At 40.2% G+C, this 25,691-nt stretch overlaps 1 protein-coding gene across 1 annotated transcript; it reads left to right on the top strand.

Moving 5' to 3' along the window:
* Nucleotides 1-3,028: 3,028 nt before the first annotated feature.
* On the top strand, nucleotides 3,029-24,150 carry LOC126721965 (uncharacterized). Its single transcript, XM_050425106.1, has 4 exons — nucleotides 3,029-3,574; nucleotides 3,644-3,994; nucleotides 23,628-23,719; nucleotides 24,090-24,150. The coding sequence occupies exons 1-4, from the start codon at nucleotides 3,101-3,103 to the stop codon at nucleotides 24,148-24,150; spliced, it is 978 nt and encodes a 325-aa protein (XP_050281063.1). The 5' UTR covers nucleotides 3,029-3,100.
* Nucleotides 24,151-25,691: the final 1,541 nt, after the last annotated feature.

Here is a 25,691-nt window from a genome sequence, read left to right as displayed (position 1 = left end):
AAGTGTGCCCTTGACGTATCGAAGAATCCAAAGAACGGTAGCATAGTGAATAAAATGAGGGGCATCCATGAACTTACTAACCATACTCACAACATGTGAAATATCTAGGCGAGTGACAATGAGATAGATCAGACTACCAATCAACTAAAAATAACGAGTAGCATCTTATATAGGTTCAACATCTAAAGGTGTGAGTTTGACATTGTATTCCAAGGGAGTGGAAACAATCTTGTTGTTTGTGATATCGACTTTAGAGAGAAGATCAAAAGCATATTTAGCTTGGGGAAGATAGTATCCATCAGAGGATGAGATAACCTCAAGCCCAAGAAAATAGTTGAGAGTGCCTAGATCTTTCATTTGAAAATGTTGACTAAGGAAGTGCTGAAGAGAGTTGATACCTGTAGAAAAGAATTATTCGTTGTTTAGGATACTTTAGGATTAGTTTTGTTTATGTGTTAATCATATGCATTAATCAAGCAATAGCAAATGAAGAAGAAATTTGATTAAAAAATAAAACATGAGAGAAGGGAAACATTTGGGGTAACTGACGTAATATTTGCTTCTTGAATAATTCTTATTCCAAATAAGCCAAAACTTGTTTCCATAATTTTTTTTTTTTTGGAGTTTTTGCAGAAAGTAAGTTACGGTCCTTATGGAAAGAGGATTCCCTTTTATTGAAAAAAGGTTACAGAAAGAGGTAAAAGAATGAGAAGAAACAGCAGTTTTTGTAACTGCCCATGTAAACACCAAAGGATGCAACTTGAGTTTGGCAAAATTTGTAGACTGCTAGAAGGAAATGTTTGATTGATATTTTGTAACTACTATCCTAGAGACAGAATATTGTGTCTCTAATTTACCACAGGTGACTAAACACAACGGTTTTGAAAAGTGAAACTATCACTGAAACGTTTATCTTATTCCTTTAAACTAAAAAATATAATTGTAAGAACCAAGTACAAGAACTCTGGGCCTTAGATCCCTTGGGCTCACAATTTATTTGTAGTGGGTTTAAGGATTTCCTACAATGGGTCGTTCTCGGCAGAGAGACTCAAAGCAACATTCAGTTGAAAAGCTCTCTCCTTGACTATTTTCTCTCCATTTTTCTGAACCCCTTCTTCTCCCAACTTTCCTCTATTTATAGCCAATGTTAGTGGGGAGACCATGATTATGTTCATCGTTAGTGCTATTGAAGGTCCAGTATTATCTGGTTAAAGTGGCTGTTTTAGGTGAGAGGGCGGTGCAGCATTTATGATCTTGGAACTTGGCTCCATTTTCACCGATTGTGTTCGGCGACTCACGTTCCCGTGCATATCATGACCTTCCCGGGTATTGACTCACGCGCTATACCGGGAAATGTTAACCGGTCAACCCCGAGAGCCTGATAACCAAAACTTGTTTTTGGCCCTAAGGCAGTTTTAAGAAGGGCATAAGGTAACGGGAACTATCTGCCGGGCCTGCGCCCAAGGCTGGTATGGGCTTGGGCCCGGGGCCTAGATGGGTCTGGGCCCAAGGCCTGTATGGGCTTTGGGAGCTCGGTGCCGTACAATAGCCCCCCCTTGATTCATACTCGGTTGCCGAGGAGAATCAAGGAGCTGCCTGGGCTTCTTGACCTCGGGAATCTTTTAGTCTGGGACTTCTGGCTGTCATTTCTCATTAATGGCCATCTCAAAAGACGCGCCGTTCCGCGGCGCCAGGCGCAGACGTCATTATTGCCTGACGGTTCGTGAACCGAAGCGGTGCGCAAATCAGTTACGCCTGGCATTTGCTGGGTCGCTCGCTTGCTGTGCCCATTTATTGTTTGATCAAGCGTTTCTTCTTTCCCCATTTCTTCTGGCTCTATAAATAGTTCTTCTCCAAACGTCATTCCACTTTTCCTTTGCCTCTGATTTTTAGCGCCTACTCTCTGCCGACCACATTTCTGTGTGCTTGCTTGCTCAACGCTCTTTTCCTCCTTAGAACCCAACGTAAGTCTCTTTTTCCCTTCCTGTTCCTTCAGCTTTGTTTCTTTGATTTTATTCTCGTAGTTTTAGGCTTTATAGATGGGTTATTCTTACCTTCTAGATACCCCGGTTGCTTTGGCCAACTTTAGGAATAAGTTTAGTATCCCCAGTGACGTGGACGTGGCTTACTGCCACGAGAGTGATATGGAACTCCACCGAGGGCATGGTACGGCCTTCTTCCCTTTGATGTCCATCTTAGAAGGAGGGGTTAGGTTCCCGGTAGATCCCCTCCTGATAAGCACACTTACCTACTATGGGCTGTGCCCCGACCAGCTTCCCCCCAATTTTTACCGGGTAGTTAGTTGTGTCGGCCAGTTGAACCATACCTTTAACTTACAACTAGACCACCATGATATTAACCAAATGTACAGCCTTTGTGGGAGCAAATCCACAAATTACTACTTAAAGACAAGGGATGCTCGGGTACGGCTGATATCGTGCCTACCCGATTCGAACAGGAACTCCGCCGGGGAGTTTGTCAGGGTGCGCGGCAATTGGTTTGCCGGGGAGATCCCTTGCCCCCTCACACGGCGTGAAGTGGGTTCGTACCTTCCCCTTCTTATAGTTGTTTGAGTAAAAGAAAATCTTTTATTGTTAAAAGCTAACGTGTTATTTGTTCTTCTGCAGACGGCAAAGTGTTTACTCAGGACCTCAGAGCCGTCCACGTCAACGACTTAAACTTCGTCCTTCGTTCCGAGATCTACGTGCACTGGGACGGGCAACTCCGGGCCTCACACCTGATCCTCGGCGTGGAACCGGTTTACTCCACTTGGCAATCATTCAAGCAAGCGTTGATAGTTGACAGCCCCCTGCTCTCGTACATAGACGTCCGGTACGTGAACTTCTTGCCGCCGAAGCTTACAACCGGGGAAGCGAGGGAATTTGGTAGGCGGTTCACTGCCGCGGACGAACGAGTTCCCCTTCGAGACGATTCCGCGGAGCAAGTATCCCGGCGCCTTAGAGAGAGAGCCCACGAAGCTATACAACAAGGGGACCAAGCCCAAGAGCAGACCCAGCACGAGGATCCACCCGCCGAGCATCAACAGCAGGTGACAGACGCGGCTAACCTGCTAGCTGAAGCGATCCAGCCCGGTGCAAGCATGGTGGCAAGGCGAACAATGACCCTAGACAGGTTCGTGCCTGGTGCCCGGCCGACCAACCAGCCCCCGCCTACCCAGGGTCGGGGTCCAGTTTCTCAACCTCCTCCAACCTCGCAGTCCGGACGTGCCCGGAAAAAACAGAAAGTGGCCGAGCCACATTCCACGGCCCCGGGGGACGCCTCTGCCCGGACTCCTCCCCGACCAACAGGGGGGATTGTCATCCGCGAGCCGCAGACCGAAGCCGGCACGGGGGGCGCATCCTCCTCCCAAGTGGCTCCGGCGTGGGAGCCAAAGTTCCTTCTGGATGGCAAACCATTGCCATCAACGGCCTCTGTTCGGATATGGGATAAGGGCGAGGGCGGCCGCATTGCCCAAACCTTGGCCGGAGCTCTCCAACTTCCCGAGGACGTGCACGCCTTTGAGGACGGGTCCGAGGAGTCCGTGGGGCGCCGGTTAGAGTGGCACGCCATTGCGGTAATTCTTTTGTCTATTTACTCCATGTAAATTTCCTTTTGCCACTTTGCTAACCTTCACGCTTGCTAGGCCGCTCAACTAGCTCACATTGTGGCTGCCCGGGCACGGGAGCTTGACGAGGAAAATGAGCGCGAGAAGGCGGCGCGGGAGGCAGCAGTAAAAACGGCAAAGGAAAAGGCCAAGATTGCTGAGTCTGCCGAGAATAAGGCTGCTGCCGCGGAGAAGTTCCGAGCATCTGCCGAACAGAGGTGTACTGACCTCCTGGCCAGGCAAAATGAGACTGAACTTAAACTGGCCCAAGCCCTCAGTCTCAACACTTCTCATGCCGAGGAGATAGCTGACCTCAGGGCGGGCTTGGCGGCCGCGGAGCAGAAGTGGTACGACGTGGGCTTCGCCGACGCCGAGAACTTCGCAGAGCCGGTGGTGGCTCGGGCTCGGCATATGGGTTTCGAGGCCGGGTGGTATGCTGCTCTTCAAGCAATGGGAGTTCCTGAAGATTCGCCGCTGAGAGACCCCGGCCAGATTCCATTTTTGAGTCCTGTACCAGCCATCCAGAACGTCCCGGCTGCTCCAGATGAGGAGGAGACGGCCAATATGAGGGAGTTGGTTGAGCAAATAGACTCTCATGCTGAGCCCGAGGAACTGGAGGCTACGAGCACACCGACCGTGCAGGAACTTCTTGACGAGGCCCAGCCTTTCTCCCTGATCGTCCAACAGGAAGTGCCACCACCGACTTAACCCCCTAGTTGATTTTATTTTTAGCTTATTTTTATTTCGTTTTTATTTGCCTATGTCACCGGGATGTGGTGATTGAACCTTTGTTTTAATTTATTGGCTTTATTTGCCCATGTCACCGGGCTGTGGTGACTGAACAATTTGCTTTTACCCTTTTAATTGGAAGTCCGTTTTCTTTTCCTGTTTCAATTTGGTTGAATGAAATTATATCCGTTTGTGCCCTGTTTGAATCACACCAATGCTATGGCCGCTCAATAGAATGTACCCCCGAGAACCTGTTGTGCGGAGCTGTGAGTAGTTTTGAGAGCGCTATTCGGACTTTGTTTTTGTAAAAAAGGTCAGGTTTTTATCAGGTTTTGGTTTAACCGAGAATTGAGTTTCCGTCCTTCGAGCATTTGTTTGCAAAGTTTCCGTTTGTCCGGACGTTTGATTTTAACCGAGAATCAATTTTTTCGCCCTCATAGATTTAATTGCAGGGTTCACACATGCTCGGTGATTTTGTCCGAGCCGAAAGTCAGGTTTCTGCCCTTAAGGTTTTTTTTTTTTTTTTTTTTTTTTTTTTTTTTTTTTTTTTTGTAAGGTTTTCACCTGCTCGGGGATATTGATCGAGCCGAGGGTCAGGTTTCCCTCCTTAAGATTTTGTTTGTAAGGTTTTCACCTGCTCGGCGATATTGATCGAGCCGAGGGTCAGGTTTCTGTCCTTAGGCTTTATTCGTAAGGTTTTCACCTGCTCGGCGATATTGATCGAGCCGAGGGTCAGGTTTCTGTCCTTAGGATTTTGTTTGTAAGGTTTTCACCTGCTCGGCGATATTGATCGAGCCGAGGGTCAGGTTTCTGTCCTTAGGCTTTATTCGTAAGGTTTTCACCTGCTCGGCGATATTGATCGAGTCGAGGGTCAGGTTTCTGTCCTTAGGATTTTGTTTGTAAGGTTTTCACCTGCTCGGCGATATTGATCGAGCCGAGGGTCAGGTTTCTGTCCTTAGGCTTTATTCGTAAGGTTTTCACCTGCTCGGCGATATTGATCGAGCCGAGGGTCAGGTTTCTGTCCTTAGGATTTTGTTTGTAAGGTTTTCACCTGCTCGGCGATCCTCTTGGTGTGCGGCTACAGGGTAAAAAGAAAAAACAGCAAAGACAAAAAAATTCATCATACTCTTAGTCTTCATAGAATACAAGTTTCGGCTTACATCGATGGTTACGCGTAGAACTTCTTCAGGTTGTTGGCGTTCCATGGTTGGGGGAGCGGCCTCTCGTCCAGGTCCTCCAAGTAGTAAGCCCCTGCCCCTGCGACGGCTGTGACTCTGTATGGTCCCTCCCAACTCTGAGCAAGCTTCCCTGCAGCCACGTCCCGCATGTTCCCTACTACCCTTCTTAACACCAATTCCCCGGCACTGAATTCCCTGGTCCTTACGTTTCGGTTGTACCTTTGCGCTAGCTTCTGTTGATACTCGGCAAGACGTATGGTCGCCGCCTCCCTGCATTCTTCTAGCCAATCCAACTGCTCCATCATAAGGTCGGCGTTCTGTACAGGGTCAAACCCAACAACCCGCGCACTGCATAGGCTTACCTCGGTCGGTATCACTGCTTCTGCTCCGTATGCCAGAGAAAATGGGGTTTCCCCCGTGGATCTCCTGGGGGTCGTGCGGTAGGCCCACAAGACGCTGGGTAGTTCTTCTGCCCACCTTCCTTTAGCTCCATCCAACCTTCTCTTGAGCCCGTTCAATATAGTCTTGTTTACTGCTTCGGCTTGGCCGTTACTCTGGGGGTACGCCGGGGTTGAATACTTGTTCTTGATGCCGAGCTCGCCGCAAAAGGTCCGAAAAGCGTTGCTGTCGAACTGTAGCCCGTTGTCTGTCACTAGTGAATTCGGCACCCCAAACCTTGTAACTATGTTTTTCCACACAAACTTTTTCACGTCGGAATCCCGGATATTGGCCAAGGCTTCAGCTTCAGCCCACTTTGTGAAGTAATCCACGGCCACCAATACAAAACGGCGGTTCCCCGTTGCTCGGGGGAATGGACCGAGGATGTCAAGCCCCCATTGTGCAAATGGCCACGGGCTGCTGACAGGATTTAGATGTCCGGCAGGCTGATGGATCATCGGGGCGTGCCTTTGACATTGTTCGCAATTCCGAACGTACTCGGCGGCGTCCTTCTGCATCTGTGGCCACCAAAACCCCTGCGTCATTGCTCTGTGTGCTAGAGATCGTCCCCCGGCATGCCCGCCGCATACTCCTCCATGCAGCTCGGTTAGAAGCTCCTTAACTTTTTCAGGATGCAGGCACAAGAGGTAAGGGCCCGCGAAGGACCTCCTGTACAACTTTCGGTCCGAAGACAACCAGTACCTGGGAGCCATTCGTCGAATCTTATTAGCCTCGGCCTCATCCTCTGGAACCTTATCTTCAGAAAGAAAGTCTATGATCGGGTTCATCCAGCATGGTCCGGCCACCGCCACCTGCGCAACTTCTACTCCGGCCTGGTCGAGGGCAGTCTGTACAGAGATGCTTGGTTCCCTTACAAGTTCAATCGTGATAAGCCTCGGGGTGTCCTCGGTAGCCGATGAGGCTAACGTAGCAAGAGAGTCTGCATGCTTGTTCTGCGACCGGGACACCTGTGATATCTTTACCTTTTCAAACTGACCGATAATCTGCTTTGACGTACTCAGATAAGCTTTCATTCGAGGATCCCGAGCTTCGAAGTCCCCAGTGATCTGATAAACGACCAGCCGTGAGTCTGAGTAGATTTCTACGTCCCTGGCGCCCAGATGCAATACTGCCCTTAGTCCGGCCAACAGGGCCTCATATTCGGCTTCATTGTTCGAGGCTTTGAACCCCAATCTGAAGGAATTTTCTAGTCGCATACCATCAGGGGTAATTATGACAATACCAGCCCCGGCCCCCATAGCGTTCGATGCGCCGTCCACAAATAACCTCCACGGGCGAATCTCCGCACTACAGATTATCTGGCCTTCATTCTTAGGTGTGAATTCTGCGATGAAATCAGCGAGAATCTGCCCTTTCACCGAGCTTCTAGGTCGGTATCTTATGTCAAACGATCCCAACCGAGTCCCCCATTTAGCAATCCGTCCTGTGAAGTCGGATCTCTTCAACAGTGATTGTAATGGATACTCGGTGAGGACGAACACTGTGTGTGCCTGGAAGTAGTGTGGTAACTTCCTCGTGGCGTGTACCAAGGCCAGAACCAACTTTTCAAGAGGCAGGTACCTTGTCTCGGCATCGACCAAGGTTTTGCTTACGTAATACACTGGTATTTGCACTCCCCGGTCCCTTAGTAATACAGCACTTACGGCATGATTGGTCACTGCTAGGTACATAAACAGATCCTCCCCGGGTTCCGGGGCCGTCAACCTCGGCGCCTTTGCCAAATACTCCTTTAGTTCTCGAAAAGCTTCATCGCAGCTCTCGTCCCACTGAAACCCCTTCCACTTCTTTAGAAGCTGATAGAATGGCCGGCAGCGATCGGCAAACTTGGAGATGAACCGGTTCAGGGCGGCCAGCATTCCGGTGAGCACCTGCACCTCCTTAGGGTTGCTCGGTGGTTTTAGGCGATTGATTGCCTCTATTTGGTCGGGGTTAGCCTCTATTCCCCGAGTGGAGATCAGATAACCCAGGAACTTGCCAGCCCTCACTCCGAAAGTGCACTTTTCGGCATTGAGGCGCAGCCTGTGTCGCCGTAGTATCTCGAATACTCCCCGAAGGTCTTCAGTATGCAGCGACTCTTTTCTGCTCTTTACTACCATGTCGTCGATATAAACCTCAACCGTGCAACCAATTTTCTCCCGGAACATCCTTGTCATCATACGCTGGTAGGTAGCCCCGGCATTCTTCAGTCCAAACGGCATGACTTCGTAGTGGTAGTTTGCGTTCGGGGATATAAATGCTGTCTTCTCTCGGTCCTCGGGTGCTAAGGCAATCTGGTGGTAGCCTTGGAAGGCGTCTAGGAAACTCATTCTCGGGTGCCCGTACGTGGCATCCACCAACTGATCAATCTTGGGCATCGGGAACGGATCCTTGGGACACGCTCTGTTTAAATCGGTGAAGTCCACGCAAACTCTCCATTTACCGCTCTTCTTCTTTACTACGACAGTGTTTGCTAGCCATCTCGGGAAGAATATTTCTTTTATGGCCCCGGCTTCCTTCAGCCGCTGGACCTCCAGGTTTACTGCATCGACGTGCTCCTTTGACGCTCTTCTCGGCTTCTGCTTTTTCGGAGGAAATGATGGGTCCACATTGAGTTTGTGAACAATGAACTCGGGGTCTACGCCGGGCACTTCATACGGGTTCCACGCGAAGACATCTATGTTCTGCAATAGGAACAGCAACATCTCTGCCCTTTCCCGGTCATTCATGCTTGTACCTATCTGGAAGTATTTGTCACTATCTGGGAGAATTCTTACCTTCAGTACCTCCTCGGCAACGTCCGCCCCCTTTTCCTGGGGTATCTGTAATTGCTATGCAGTCTCTTTCTCGGCGTGCTCAGCTTGGCCGAGCTGTTCCTTTTCCCACTGGACCGCGGCTATGAGGCATTGCTTCGCCACCTGCTGATTCCCCCTTACCTCTACAACTCCGTACTCAGTAGGAAACTTTACTTTCACGTGAAGGGTGGACGGAACAGCCCCCATGGTGTGAATCCATGGCCTCCCCAGGATTGCGGTGTAAGGTGCGAACGATCGGACTACTATGAACGTAACTGCAACCTCCTTGCCCTCCATGTCCACTGGGAGTGAGATTTGCCCCTCGGGAATCACAATTCTCCCGTCAAACGAGACCAATGGCGTGTTATACTTCGCCAAATCCTGGGTTCTTAACCCGAGCCCTTCGAAGAGGTCCGGGTACATGACGTCAGCCCCACTGCCCTGATCAATCATCACCCTCTTCACCAGGAATCCGCCTATCCGGGCTGTCACCACCAAAGCGTCGTCGTGTGGTTGGATGGTTCCTTCGAAATCATCTTCTCCGAACGAGATGTCTAGCCGTCCAGCCCTCTTCTGCTTCTTGGATGATTCTCCCTCCGCGCAAGCCACTGTCATCACCATCCTAGCCGCCGCTGCCCCTCTCGGTGCGGCATGAATGACGTTGATTACTCCCCGGGGTGGTGGAAGGGGATTCCTTCTCTGTGGGGCGCTTTGCTCGGTCTCCCGGTCAGTGGACTCTGCTACAAACTCTTTCAGGTGCCCTGCCTTCACTAACTGCCCGAGATGATCTTTCAATACCCTACACTGCTCGGTGGTGTGCCCCTTGTCTCTGTGATAAGTGCAGTATAGGCTTTGGTTCCTCCGAGATGGGTCGCCCCCCATTTTGTTCGGCCATCTGAAGAATGGCTCGTTCCTTATCCGTTCCAGTATCTTGTGCACGGGCTCTTTAAACAACACATTAACCCCTTCGAACTGCACCTCTGGTTCCTGCATTCTGAAGTCCCTTTTCGGCTTTGGCGGCAAGATGTTTTGCCGAGATCTCCCCGAAAAAGGGGCTTTCCCCCTGCTTTGCAGCCGGTCATCCTCCAAGCGTTTGTACTCCTCTATGCGTCTCATCAGTTGCCTCATGTTCTCCGGGGGTCTTCTTGTCAACGACTCCCGTAGTTCAGAATCCTCGGGGAGCCCCATCCTGAAGGTGCTAGCCGCAATCTTCTCGTTTCCCCCACCAATCTCATTGTAGAGTTCCCAGTATCGGCTGGCATAACTCCGAAGGGTTTCCCCGACCCTCATTTTCATGGAAAGCAACGCGTCGACCGGTTGTTGCACTCGGCTGCATGTTACGAACCTGCTGCCGAACTCCTGAATCAGTTCGGCGAAGCTGTGTATAGAACCTTTCCGCAACCCATTGAACCACCTCAGTGCGGTAGAGCCGAGACTAGAGGGGAATACTTTACACATCAATGCGTCGTTGTGCGCATGCAACGACATCATGTGGATGTAATGATTGACATGCTCCACGGGGTCTGTCCTCCCCTCATAGGAATTGAATGGTGGGCACGCGAATCTGCTCGGCATGGGTGCCCGTTCAATCTCATCCGAGAATGGAGACCGGGCCGCCATCCGCAAGGCCCTGCTCATGGCATCCATTGCGGCGTTGTGGTGCTGCTGCTCCTCTGGCGACTCTGACCCTTGGTTATCATACCCATGTGACCGGGAACGGTCCCATCTACGACGAATATCCCGGGAGTGACGACGTGACTCTTGAGAATGGGATCGGTCTCGGTGTTGTCGCGTAACAGGTCGGCTGGAACCTTCCTCGCCACGGTTCCTCCTGGGTTGGGGGTTGTGGTCCCTTTCGTGGCGCCGACCCCTTGCCTCCAGCTCCAAGTCCATTACCAATCTGCGCAACCGCTCCAGCTCCCGGTCTCTATCATCAGGTTGCCGATGTGCTGAGACGTTTGAAATCGTCCGGTGCGTTTGGTCCGATCCTTCTCCCAGTCCGGACCCTTCCTCTCCTCTTGAATGCTCTCTATCCTCCAGCCGCTTCTGCCTTCTCTCCCTCCACGTCGATCCCCGGGAAGATCCTGCGGAATTGCTCGGAACGTGCCCTCTTGAACGCTCCTCAGACATCTTCTTTGCTTGAGTCTCACTCGAACCACAGCTTCGTAGGATGGCCCCACGGTGGGCGCCAATTGTAAGAACCAAGTACAAGAACTCTGGGCCTTAGATCCCTTGGGCTCACAATTTATTTGTAGTGGGTTTAAAGATTTCCTACAATGGGTCGTTCTCGGCAGAGAGACTCAAAGCAACATTCAGTTGAAAAGCTCTCTCCTTGACTATTTTCTCTCTATTTTTCTGAACCCCTTCTTCTCCCAACTTTCCTCTATTTATAGCCAATGTTAGTGGGGAGACCATGATTATGTTCATCGTTAGTGCTATTGAAGGTCCAGTATTATCTGGTTAAAGTGGCTGTTTTAGGTGAGAGGGCGGTGCAGCATTTATGATCTTGGAACTTGGCTCCATTTTCACCGATTGTGTTCGGCGACTCACGTTCCCGTGCATATCATGACCTTCCCGGGTATTGACTCACGCGCTATACCGGGAAATGTTAACCGGTCAACCCCGAGAGCCTGATAACCAAAACTTGTTTTTGGCCCTAAGGCAGTTTTAAGAAGGGCATAAGGTAACGGGAACTATCTGCCGGGCCTGCGCCCAAGGCCTGTATGGGCTTTGGGAGCTCGGTGCCGTACAATAATGTTTCGGTGTTTTTAAATGTACATGTTGTATTAATTTATGTAGCCACATGGTACAATGAGAAAATGTTAACAAAAAGTCAAACTTTTCAACCATTAGTTATTATATAGATTAGTTTACTAACAGATTAAGAAGTTATTTTAATTTTTTTTCCCGGACTCTTTCACATCCCACAAATTGCTAATGCTACCCCAATTTCCTTTCCAAACCACAAAAGGCACCAAAGTGGAGAAGAAGTGATGAACACATTCAAAATAACCACTCCAAATTTATCTCAATAATTTCAAAACCCAAAAAAAAAAAAAAAGAAAAAAAAAAATCATCAATCACCTGTCTAAGTCCGGCAGTCTGAAAGTGGTTGATGGAGTGGATTAGGCCGAACTTCTAAGCCCCAATATCTCTCTCTTTCTTCTTGTTCTTCTTTTATTTGTCCTTTTAAAAAACAAAACAAAACAAAAAAACAAAACCAAAAAACAAAAAGAAAAAAACATATTTCACTTGACCTTTTTTTTAGTAAACCATTACAGCTATCCCCCATTAATCTTTTAAAAGTCTTTCTCCCGACAGCCCCACGTGAGTCTATTTGTCAAAGTCTATTCCCTACTTGACTCACCTTTAGGCAACACGTTTGCCTATTTAACTACACATGCTTTTGTGATTTTATTAGTTATTTTTTCACAGCGACATTTCACATTTCATCAGTTGGTCATTGATTCTTTAGCAGTTGGTTATGAAGTTGAACATTTAATATAATTTAGTATAAAGAGTAATATTATGACCTACAAATTTTACTGCATTGCTTATTTATCACTAAACAAATAAATTAATCTTTAATTAAACAAGTAATATTCATTGTCACATTTTTTTTAGTAATTATATTCATTGTCATATTAGTTTATAAAAGTTAAAATTTTTTGTAGCATTACAATCATAGTAAATAGCTTATGGTGCAAAATCATTAGAAAGTGAATACCAAGTCATGAATCCATAATGTAGAAACTACAACTAGACATTAGTAAAAATTTATACTGTACATGACATATAGATCATTATTAATTGAAAATTTTTATGAGTATTAGATGTTTATTGCATTTTATTTTTGTTTTGATACATAGAGAAACTGAAATTTAGTGGGAAAATTATAGTACAATAAATGTACAAAAATGTTTTGACACAAAGAAGATACAAAAATGTATTGGCAATTTTACAAATTCTATGTATCAATGTAAATTGAATTTAAATTGAATTCCGAGTGTAAAATGAATGCAGGGGAAAGTCAATTTTCGTAAAGAAAATGAAATCTGGGTGTTTGGTTCTACAATGGAAAATGGTCTAGAAAATGATTTCCAATATTTGGTAATATTCTAAAAATGCTATTTTCCTACAAAATTTTCACATTTTCTCAACCATTTTCTCAGCTTCCAAACAAATTTTATAACAGACAAATTCAAAATATACACTCAATACAACCAAAAATCAAAATAAAAACATCTTTTATTCATAAACTCGGTGAAAGGAGGAAGAAAGAGTGAGAGATTGAGGGAAAGAGAGGATCAGAGTGGATGGAGGCAGCGGTAGCCAGATCGGGTGGGTTTAGGGGTGGAGTGGAGTGGGCTAGTGGTCGGGCGGCTAGATCGGCGATCGGGGGTGGTGGCCAGATCGGCCAGTGTGTTAGAGATGAGGGTCTTAGGTGTTTGTGGATTGGTGATGAGAGAGGGGTGGTTTGAGATCTTCAAGTGTGTAATGTCTATGAGGAGTGGGCTGGTGGTCGACGACGGCCAGATTGGCGACGTTGAGCAAGAGGGAGAAAAAGCGTTGAGGAGAGAGAGAGAGAGAGAGAGAAACTTGGCCGTTGCGTGATCTGGGCAGTGGGGGCGACACGATCTAGGCTGGCCAGAGCTTGGCTAGCCGGAGGGGTGCTCTCTCTCTCTCTCTCTCTCTCTCTCTCTCTCTCTCTCTCTCTCTCTCTCTCTCTCTCTCTCTCTCTCTCTCTCTCTCTCTCTCTCTCTCTCTGAGTGCTGGAAACCATTTGAAGGTAAAATAGAAACTGAAATTGATTTCCAGCTTGGGAGGGGTATTTTACAGTCAACACAAAAATTGATTTATGTTTGACCCAATTTTTTGTGCTTACCAAACATATAGGTTGGTGTAAAATGATTTCCTGAAATCATTTTCAGCCAAAACAAACACAGCCTAAATGGAAAGATGATTTTGTTAGTTTATTATTTGTTAACTCCTATATTTACAAGCATTTATGCACGCATGCTAACCATTTAAGCTCAAATATGATATTATTTTCTTCAAAATGCTTTCAATAGCTTTTTTTTATGTATCACACGAGTTAACGACTAGTATATATATAACCGAAACCTCTGACCTCTCCACAATTTACCACATCAAAATTTTTAAAAATATTTTAAATCTAATTTATTTCTTTTTATTAAATATATATACTCTCCTTTCTCAAACCAAATACTCCTTTCCTCTCTCTTTCACCCTCAGTTCTTTCGAGCAAACCCAATAAAATTCTAAAACTAAAACTAAATACTAAAGCAATAGTGCAAAGGCAAAACCTCTCCTTTCGATAAAACCAAACTTAGCACCTCTCCTTTTGACATAACTCACCAAACACAGAATCTCTACACTCTCTCAAACATAGATCCAAGCTATTTCATAGAAAGCTTACAAGGGCACGACTATGGGAGCCAACATTTTCAATCTCCGACCCGGCCTCCATATCAGAGCATTCTCTCTTGGTATCTCTCAATTAATCTATGAATAATCTCTTTTCCTATTATCTTTAATTAGGTTTTTCTATCGATTTTGTCTTTAATTAGGTTTTTTTTGTCAATTTAGGGATTTCAAATCCTAACCCTTTTTTCTCTCTATTCTTTTTTGTTGAAGTCAAGGAAACACTCATAGAAAATCAAATTTTGCAGGTTTTGTAAGAAAGTGGAGATAGTATTGAAGAGCTTCCCAACCCTTAAAATCTGACAATAATCCTATAGGTTTTGCTTTACCGTCATGTTTTTCTTTATTTTGCTATCTAGGTTTTTTACCACATTTGATTTAGCTTAGCTTAATCGTTTGTTTGATTGAATAATTATTTGGGCACCTAAAACGTTAGCTGTCTTTGTCTTCACTCAGTCCCCTTTTTTTTTTCAAACCTTCTACCTCTTATGTACAAGTTCATGTCTTTTTCATTTTGGTCTGTCACTTTTTCGTTTTGGTCTGTCTTTGATTGTAAAATGTAGGAAGAAATTATGTTCTCAGTTGGGTTGTAGCTGTTGTTTTTTTTTTTTTTTTTTTAGTTAAATTGTAGTGAAACTCCAGCAATTATTCTTTTTAAGCTATTCTAGTAGATGAAACACATAAAAATCTTAATTAAAGAGATATGTGATCTAGGATGCACGGACGCGGCAAAATGGTAGCTGCACTCGCGTTCGACGCGGCAACGTGCTAGGGACGCCACTGCCTGCACATCGAACCATGTCTAGTTCTTTTTTTTTTTTGGTTTCCGGATTCGCGCTGACTCATGCCAATTCGGCTCTGACGTGCGCCGATTCGAACCAAACCAAGCTGAATCGGCCGAATATCAGATTGTTTTGGCTGGAAAAAGGAAATTGGCCAGTGAGAAAAAAAAAAAAAAAAAAAAAAAAAAAAAAAAAAAAAAAAAAAAAAAAGCAACAACAACAACTTAAAACCAAAAATACCGGTGGATTTGATACACCGTTATCACCATCTTCACTAGCCTTAATGTAATACCCGCATACTTTTATTTGAGGTTATTATTAAGTTTTCTTTTAAATATAATTGATGGGCCATAGGTATTCTTTTTATTAGTAACTGCAGCCCGTTACCCCACTAAGCCCACATCTTTAATACAAACTACAGAGTAGAAGAAGAGACAGTCAGGGTTTTCATAGAAAGGGTTTTATCAAAGAGGCTAAGAGGTTTTTCTTTGGAGTTTATAGCACATACAAGTGAAACGGCAATCAGATTGTTCAAGGTATGATTTCTCACTGTTAGAAACAAGAATTAAGGAGTTAAAATTTTATTATAAAAGAAACTTTAGTGATGTGTAGATTGTTGAATTGGTAATTTCTTAGATTATGGTTTTACGTGGTTTCAATTATTTAGGAATCTTAGATTGCCACTGTTCGGACCCTTGAGCAAAAGCCGAAATTGTTAAATCCATGTATAAGGCTAGCGTCACTTTTGTAGGGCCATATGAATTTTTGGGCTGCCGTAACTTTAATTCTAACTTGCTGGAAATTTGCACCCGACCCCAGCCTTATGTCACTAGTTATCTCTCATTTTTGTCAGGGTCCTATTCTTCTTATTGTAGCTTTAATGGTCTATTGCCTAGGTGTTGACTAATTCCAATCAGAATGATACCTTAAGGTCCAACACGTCTACTATTCTTTAAAAGGTTAATGATAGATTTGTTTCTTTTATCCGAATTGTAATTTCATCCCAAAATATTGTGGTATTAAACCCATTAGGGTCAATGAAATTAAGTCCTTGAGCAAAGTCATAATAGATTTGGCCCACAGTTTTCTTTGGGGTTATATATTTAAATCTTATAGTATTAGCTGCTGCCTATGGGTTTTGATAAATTCAAGGAAACACATTTTTGGGTAGAGATGCTTGGCATTAGTGCTATCATTTAGTTCAGCAAAGAATTTTACTCGTGAGTCAGTTTGTATAGGTTAGTAAGATTTATATTTTATGGAGGATATTAAGTAATTTCCATGATTGATTCTAGGTCCCATCTAAGAGTATTTTGAGACTATTTGGAGGGTGTTTCAGTTGGACTTTCAAAGTGATTCAAGTACTGTAAGTAATTATGCATAATATGCACAAGTTTTGTCCATTAGGTTCTGAGAAGTTTTCAAAAGTTTTGTATTTCAAACTTATATTTTCTAAAGTTTGTCAAAAGTATTTTTGTATCATTAAAAGAGAAATTTCGACTATTAAACAATGTTTTAAAGAGATGCTTCGAATTTTAAATAAGTTTTGAATGTCCAAATTTCATTTAAAAGATGGTTTCTAAATTAAACTATTTTTTCCGTAAATAATTGAGTTTCAATTTAAGCTTTCTAAAAAGGTTTTTGTTCTTTAAATTTGTTAAAACCAAGTGATTTAAAGTCATATTTCCATTCTTCAAATGATATTTAAAATGTTTCTTTTAGCAAATTGAATTTTCAGATTTACTCAAGAATTGTAAAATATTTATATAAACTCTTCAGTTCTTATTCATTCCCTAAGAGAGTCAAGCGTCCTTGATTTATGTTCTATTCGATATTGTGATCTTTGATATGCCTCTGTGTTTGAAAAGAAATTGTTAATATCAAGTGAATTATTATATTTTGTATAAATTTTGCTTTGTGATATGTGACTCAAAATAAGTGTTTTTAGAATTGATCAGATATATCAGATATATGTGTAAATCCGCTCACAGGATTGTATGTGAGAATATGTGTTGATCCCTCACTAGTAGGGGTTAGATGTTGGTATCCGCTCACAGGATTGTATGTGAGAATATGTGATGTGTATATGTGACACTGTGTGTATGTGGTTTCTAATGATTTTAAGATGTGATTACAATTGTATTAAATGATTCATTATATGTGTTGGAATAATTATTTTTGATATCATTGAATGAGTTTGTGAAAAATCAAAATACTCGTGCCTGGCTTGACTCTATTCCGTTGTGTATTCTGTATAATTACTTACTAGATGTGTGGCTCACCCCATCAATTAGTATTTTTCAGATTAAAGTATAGTTGGAAACATAGAACCGTTGGGTCACTTTGTAAGGTGCAAGGTAGAGCATGGAAGTTGTAGGCGACTTCAATATGCATTGAAGACTTATAGAATTTTAGCTACCTTATTTTGTAATTCATGTTTTTATGGAGATTATTTCCCATTTGTGGAGTTTAGACTTTTTTTGTAAGAGGTTTTTAAGAGTATTATTTCTTTGGAGTATTGATTTATTTTGGATTAATTATGTTTATGGAATTATATAAGTTTAGTAGGTTAGTCATGCATCTAAATTCATGTTCCATGGATTTGGGTCGTGACACTTAACCCCTTTCTTCTTCTTCGCTTCTTCGTCTTCTTCTTCCTTTTTTTTTTTCGCGAGCCTAGCGTTGCCGTTCTATTCTGTTTCTTTTTTTTTTTTTTATAATTTTTTTTTGTTTTATTTTTGTTTTTGAAAAGGATTGTTAAATGCGTTTGGTCAGGGAGGCTTTATTTTGTTTTTTGTGCCTCTCACATGAGCCACATCTCCCCTTCTTTTTTTTTTTTTTTTGGTAAATGGAGCCATTGAACCACTAAGCCTTTGGTACGTGAGCCACTAAACCTTTGGTCAGAGAGGCTTTATTTTGTACATTATTATTATATGAGTTTTCTATTATTATTATATAAAAAAGCATGCTTAGCAATTTATAAAATATATAAATAAAAGTATTTTTAATAATTTTTTAATCGCCGCACTCGCACCCGCACCCTATTTTTTCAAAAATTGCAAGTCCCGCACCCACACCCGCACCCAAACCTAAATCTGGAAATGCACCCGTGCTTCATAGTATGTGATAAGTGATTGCAAAGGGAACAAATTAGCACAACTTATTTGTCAACATTAGATTTGTTGTTCTGTATATTTTTCTACTCTATTATTGGTGACACAAAGTGGAGACATATGGCTATTAATGATTGATTCATAATGTGATTGTTGTGTGTAGATTTACTATTTGACATTGCACCGAATAGCATCATGGTGATATGTTTCTTCTTCTTTTTTCAAAAAGGCACGATCTTTCTTCTCTATTCTAAACCAAACCTAAATTCTGCCACCAATCAGATTCAATTTTTGAGAAGAACATTAATCGAGGGTCTGGCTAAACGTAAGTGAAAGAATGAATCTTGAATGGAAAGAGTGGCTACTTTTGTCAAGCAGTTGGTGTTTGTTGGGAATTTGGAGTGTAGTTTAATTGTGGAATAACAAGATGTTTATATTTTGGAGGTTTAATTTGAGAGATTATATAAGTTTACCACAATATGCATCTTTATTGTGCATGATTTAATATTAGTAGGTTGTGTACTTTTGGTTTATAAGGTTTTGTTCTCAAAAAATATTTCTGAATTCAGAGTTATAGTGTTATGATCTATTTAAAGTAGTAAAACTATTGATTTTCATATAAATGTTTTGTGGTCTTGGTGAGCTTCATTGGAATAGTGATGTGAAATTTAGTTAATAGATACCCATTTGGTGTCAAAGCATATAAGAAAGTGATTATTGGTATATGGATGCATTTACCATTTCTTATGGCATTATTCATGATAAATCAAAAGGCATATATTACACCTTTATACGAAGTTTTTTGTGTGCAGTTGACCTTATACTCAAAGCTTCAGGTTCTGTCTTGAAACCCCATAATTTAGAATTGTGATCTTGGATTTAGAACAATTAGAATTTCCCCAGGAGGATTTTCACTTCGAATTATATTGAATTGCATATTTGAGATTTGAACTTGAAGTTACAAAGTTAGTCAAGGTTAATAGATAAATTTTGAAGACATGATAAAAATCAGATTATATCCGAAATTTTTATTTGCTAAGCTTGCATCAAATTGGTTGTTTTAGGATAGTGCTTTGAGATTCTTTCATGTAGTGGTTTGTGCAATATGTGTCTCCACAACTTAAAGGGTAGTGGAAGTGATAATTAAGCTACAAGACATTTGGCTGCCTTTATATTTTAAAATGCTTCTTGTTTTATATCCCGTTTTATTTTCCTTTCCTATCCATCAAGTGCCAAGGAATATTGAGAGTTCACAATAATTTTTTAATGAAACAAGTCAGACTGTTTTCAGCATAAACCTTAAGCAAGAGAGAGAGAAAAGAAGAATAGGAGGCTGTAGGTTATTAGCAATAAATAACACAAAAGTTGTGCTTGAATTTGTATGCAGGGAGTTTCACTCTATTTAATTTGATCATGTTCAAGTGAGTTATCAATCATAATGGCCATGTTCTTTTGTTTTGTTTTGTTTGTTTGTTTGTTGGTTTGTTTTTTTTTTTGTTTTTGTTTTTTGTTTTTGTTTTTTTGTTCTTGTTTTTGGTTTTTTAATGTACCTATATGAATTAATTAGATTGTTCTGCCCGTTTGTAAGTCATTAGTCATTTGTAGTAAATTTGGAATGATGTCCAGGTGGCTATCAAGGCTATTGGAGCATTTAAAGCCAACTACAGTTACTGATGCAAATGTGATTTTTAGTATGAAAACTAAAATGCTGATGAGTTTCATTTAGTTTCCATTTATTTTATAATGTATAAATCATTAAATTGTGTTTAAGATTCATGAGCTTATAATGTGGTAAATAATGTTTATGAACCATTAATTAAGGTGCCTTACCAGGCTCTTATAAAATATGTGTGAAAACATGAAAGAAAATATATGTGCAATGTGTATGTGTATATATATATACACACAAATGTAATCTTTAGTACAGTTACTTATTTGTTTTTAACTTACATTACTTATAAATGAATTGCATGAGGTTGATTAACTATTTTTGGCACATTACTACCAATTATTTTTAGCTCTTTTTTTTTAGTGTTACATTTTGCTATAGGCTTTTGTTTCTTCAAATTCCAAATCAATTGAGAAGGGAAATTAAGGTATCATTGGAGCAAAAGTTTTATTTTGGGAGAAAGAGCTGAAGATTGGTAGTTTCATCATTGTTCCAAGCTAGAGAAAGTTCCAAGCTCATGCTACAAATTGCACTTAAGTTCTTGAATGGTAGGGTATAACATGGGTTCCAAAATAGGTGCCTAGGATCAACTTAAGGATAGTGTGTGCAAGGTTGGATAATTGATTGATTGGTGTTATTGTTGCTTTCATATGCCTCTTATATCTACTGCTGAATTCATAGATGACTTACCTCCTTCCATTAATATTTTTCCAATTTTGTTATTACAACTTGAGCTATGCATTTTTTGCTTGCTTATAAAAAAGGATATAAGTACAATTTATGAAAGTTAGAATAAAATTTTGTTATCATTTTTCTTTATTAAATGAAGATAGAAGAAAATTTGTTATATATTTTTTAGTTTTTCATAGATATGTGTTTGTATATGAGTTTGTTTAATTTTATTTTTCTTTCTAATTTATTGGTCCCTGTGATGTTTCTAGTAAGATGGTTTTCCTTTTTTGGGTGATTTTTATTGGCTTTGCTTACACTAAGTGCTGTTTGTATGCCTGTTAATCAAATAGTTTGATGAAAGCGATAGATATAAGTGCAATTTATGAAAGTCAGAGTAAAAGTTTCTTATCATTTTTCTTTATTAAATAAAGATAGAAGAAAATTTCTTATATATTTTTGAGTTTTTCATAGATACATATTTGGAAATTGGTTTGTTTTATTTTATATTTCTATCTAATTTATTGGTCTTTGTGATATTTCTAGCAAGATGGTTTTCCTTTTTTATTAATTGTATTGGCTTTACTTACACTAAGTGATGTTTGTATGCCTGTTAATCAAATAGTTCGATGAAGGAGATAGAAAATTTAAGTAGAATTTCATAGTGGTTTTGTGTGATTGTGTTTGAAATTGTAATTGTAAGATAGATTTGATTGATTTTGATTGCTTGAATTTGTCCTAAAGTAAATGTATCACAACAATACTTTTTGGGTTATTGATATTGTTGGGTTCCTTAGAATAATGGTTAGAACTCTAGGACAAATGTTTGTTCTACTCTCTGCTCTCTACAACACTCTAATATGTAACATTGGTTACACATTTTTGGATTGGATATTAGCTTTAGGATGTTGATTATAATGACAGAATTTTGTGTAACCTTGTAAACATTCTTATGTAGTGACCACATAGCACTTCTTAAAGCTTTTGAAGGATAGAAGGATGCAAACCGTAATGAAAAGAATCCTGTCACCTTGCAAATGACAGAGGATATGAAAATGCAATTTATAGATCTATTTAGCATTGGCTTTGTAGACAAATTGATGAGTGCTAATGTAAGTTCTTTAAGATTTTCAAAATTTAAAGCATTTAATTTGCTAAAATCTTATAGTTACTAAAAACTTTCCCGTGCATTGCACGGGTTAGCGACTAGTATATATATAAAACTGAAGCCTCTAAATCTCCCACAATTTCCACGTTAGCATAATATTAAAAAAAAAAAAAAAACAAAAAAACATAAATGCAAAAAAAAAAAAAAAAAAAAAAAACTTTTCTAAAACCCGATGAATACAAAACCAGCTCTCTACCTTCTTTTTCCTCCAAAATGTAGACCCATGCTCTGTTGTTCCTCTCTCTTCTCTATTTCTCTACCTTCTCCTCCCCCAAAACCCAACACTGAAAATCAATCCCTCCAAAAAGCCATCCCCACACTGTCAGGTCCGAAATAGAACGAAGGCATCACTGATCTTTCCATGCTGCTACTTGCAAGGACCGATCTCCACCTTTGAGCACTAACGACAACCATCGAAACTAGCCCATTATACTTCGGCTAAATTTATTTAGCCCATTGTATATTTCAATTATGTCAGTTGGCAAAGGTAACCAAAATTGATTAGGAATTCATAAATCTATAACCCTAACCAAATTTGATTAGGAATCCATAACCCTATATTATATTATAAATAGTATTTTTCTTAGGGATTATTTGTTACAATGCAACTCACGGCTAAAAATTTGTATTTTTCATTCCTCTCTTCTGAAATTTTTTTGCTTGCTTTATAATTTTGAATTTTTATTGCTCCCTTTATAATTCTGATTTTCTATTTAGTTTTTTTGATTTAATTTTGTGAATTTTTATCTGGGTTCATGTGGCTACTGCTTAAAAACTTGATTTTAGTGTATAGTTTGTGGATTTAAATATGAAATTCATAAGGAATTTTAAATTCTAATTCTTTGAGATTGTGTATTTGAAATTTTTTTATGATTCATATGTTAGATATTGGGATTGGTATTGATGGTAAGATAGGTTTATACAGTAGAAAACTACATTTAGATAGTTTTGGTAATAGTTGATAGTATTGTACAAATGTTTTTTTTTTTTTTTTTGGTTGTACTATTGTAACAATGATTTACCATATTGATTATTAGTCTGTGGACTAGTATCACTTTAGAGCTTTAGGCGCCTTTGTTGGGCTGCTATTGCTATGGACTAGAAGAGTAATAGAGAAATTTGATGGGGTTGTGGGAAATTATTCAGTTTATGTAAGTTTAGATGTGTGGATAATCAAAACAAGTTAGTGTTTCAAGTGCCTATGGTCCCAATTATGAGCATGAAAGATACTTGGGTTTGGTGGAGTCTTGGAAGAGATTTTGATATGATTCTGTTTGAGAAGTAGGTTTGATTTTTTTTTTTTTAATGATTTATTTCATGGTATGTTTGTGCATTAACATTAGAGTTTTTTACCCTTAATAACTTCAAATGAATCAAAGCTTTTAGAAAGTTTTGTTATTTTACTTAAAAAGAGGATTCCCCTTAAATTTGATGGAAGCCATGAGATCAAGTTCATAAAACCCTTTTAATTTTGATCAAGAGTGTATGTCCATTGTTTACAAAGTGAAACAAATACTATTGATAATGGTTTCAACAGATTAATATATTTTCCACAGTTTTTCAATAGATTAATATTCATAGATTTTATATTGCCATGGAGACCTGTTGACAGAATCACATGGTAACATACTTACATAAAAATTAAATGAATAAAAAATTCAATATGTAAATCATCTGCAAAGCAATTAAAGATTTCTTAAATGAACATTTATAATTATGTGTGAAAAGGCTCCACATGCGAGGCTATACTAACACTAGCATATGTATAGTTTGAATGGGGCTCTCTTGATTTTCCTTATCTTATTGAGGTAATTGAAATATTTAACTTTTTCATCATCAATGCAGAATTTCATAGTAAATTTCTTCTCTGTGGTTATATTAGTCCTACCTTTGTATTGCTTTGTTTTGTTTATTTTATTTTTATTTTTTTAAATCATTTATTTGTTTCTTTTGTTACAATTTTATATAGTGTTGAGGCTAAGGTGTACATGACCATATTCTATTTCAGCTAATTTCACATCATGTTTTCTTGGCTTATAGAGGGTTGAGACCTTGGGAATTGCTGAATTCCCAATACTAGGCTGCATCAGGAATAGCAAAGTTGGGGTCAAAGATACAACCTTTTCATCAAGGTAAACATATTACACATGTTTCTATTATTATTATTGTGAACAAAAAAAAATTAAGAACTTATTATTGTCACTATCCATAATAATTTGTGCATCATGTATCTTAAAGAGCTTAATTGTGATCATAAATAAAACTGTCTTTTTAATATATATTGGAGTACTCTTGGGTATTCATGGTTATAATTTCAAACCCATTGCTAAGGACAACTTAGTGGTTCAACAACGCCTGGTGGTTTGTCAGCTAATTGATGCAATGAGTTTCATAAAAATCTGCACTACACCGCATTGTTTCAAACTTTCTGTCCTGCACTATTTCTCTTCTATTAATGTTTCTTGAATGTTGGTTGAAAATTGTATTCTTATTGTTTTGCAGGTGGGGATCTGGCATTTTGTTATCTAGGTTATTTGGTAATACAACTACAAGACAAGGATAATCAGGTATTTACCAATCTCTTCTTTATTTTGTACGGTTTCTTGCATATTTATTGGTAATATGTTTCTAGAAATAATTTGAAATTGGAATGTGATTGCATATTTAAGTTTCTTGGTTATCTTAAACTTGGTTTTATGTTTGGTTTAATTGTTTCATTTCAAGATTGCCATTGTTTTTATTACTTTTATGTACAATTTAAATTCTATCGAAGAATCATGTTTTTTTTTTTAAATTTCTATATTGCTTATTTTTATTTTGAAGTTAGTACGTGGATGCTATATTGTGTATTTGCCAAAACCTTTTTTTAGTCATGGGCAATTATACGTTGCAATGGCTAGGGTTACAAGCAGAAATGGACTAAAATTTCTAAAGCAAAAAATGTTGTGTATAAAGAAGTTTTTTTTTTTTTTTTCCAAATTTTTAGTCAAGGAACCAAGTAATAGAGGTTACATAATTTAAATTGTAAAAGTCACTCATAATTGCTTTGCACTTATATTATTTATTTTTGTGTCTATCTCCTTCTCCAAATTGATTTAGCCACTTTGTTTGAAGTAGTTTCTATTTATCTATTTATTTATTTTTTTTGAGGAAGAATGTAACTTATTTTATTAAGAAAAACTGGCTATGTCAGCCAATGCAACATGAAATAAAAGTGGTGGAACATCCTCCATCCACACTACAACAACCGAAACAGAAATAGCATGACGAGCTAACTTGTGAGCAACAATATTACCCTCTCTCTTTACATGAGAGTAGTATAATTCATTAAACAAATTAACCTTATGTCTAATCTCATCCAACACTAAGCCCACGGCTGATAGGAACTCCGTATCATCACGCAAAGCCTTCACCAGCACAAGTGAGTCAGTCTCAAGGATGGCACGTTGAAGTCCCAGGTTTGAAGCGAACTGCATTGCAGTTGCAACAGCCATCACCTTAATTTCCAGAGGGCTATATGCCTGGGAAATCTACTTAGAAAGTGAGCCCCAAGCCTTCGCTATTACGTATGACCACCCCAATCCCTGCTCTATTCTCCTTTGTGAACCTGGCCCAGTCACAGTTAATCTTCACCATTCTGTGATCAGGTGGTTGCCATTTCTGCACCATTGGAGGGATAGTCCGAATTGAAGGAGGGTGCAAATTAATTGCTTGGAATTCCTAAATTCGTTCCTTAGCCAGTTGGGTGATTAGATGCAGATTGCAGCAGGGTTTATTAAGTCTGACTTGGTTTCGTTGTGTCTAGATAGACCAAGTTGTGACCGAGAAGAGCTCTAGTTGGTGCGGGTCTTTAGGTTTTAGTTTAGGTCTTTAGGTTATATTTGGTTTTGATTAAGGTATTTGAGTAAAATTGGTTTTAGTTTAGTAATTTTTTGTTAATTTGTTTGTATTTATCTATCTATGGTGACTGGGTTAAAACACAGAGGAGCAAATTTAAAGAACTTAAGTGAGTCTTAGTCTCTTTCGGGCACTTCGAATATTGAAATAGAGTAGGAGTTTATTCTAGACAAAGTTATAAGCAATTCAAATCAGGTGGGAATGAAA

Source organism: Quercus robur, chromosome 4 (genome assembly GCF_932294415.1).
Source record: "Quercus robur chromosome 4, dhQueRobu3.1, whole genome shotgun sequence".
NCBI classification, from domain to species: domain Eukaryota; kingdom Viridiplantae; phylum Streptophyta; class Magnoliopsida; order Fagales; family Fagaceae; genus Quercus; species Quercus robur.
Note: the sequence above shows the minus strand (reverse complement) of the source record. Positions and strands in the feature narration are given on the sequence as shown.

What these genes read in the sequence shown, in the direction of transcription:
- LOC126721965 (XM_050425106.1), top strand. Translation starts at nt 3,101, where the DNA reads ATGGTGGCAAGGCGAACAATGACCCTAGACAGGTTCGTGCCTGGTGCC. An exon ending in TAGAGTGGCACGCCATTGCG is followed by an intron (nt 3,575 to 3,643) that starts GTAATTCTTTTG and finishes CACGCTTGCTAG; the next exon opens with GCCGCTCAACTAGCTCACAT. An exon ending in CCGAGAACTTCGCAGAGCCG is followed by an intron (nt 3,995 to 23,627) that starts GTGGTGGCTCGG and finishes CTTGGCTTATAG; the next exon opens with AGGGTTGAGACCTTGGGAAT.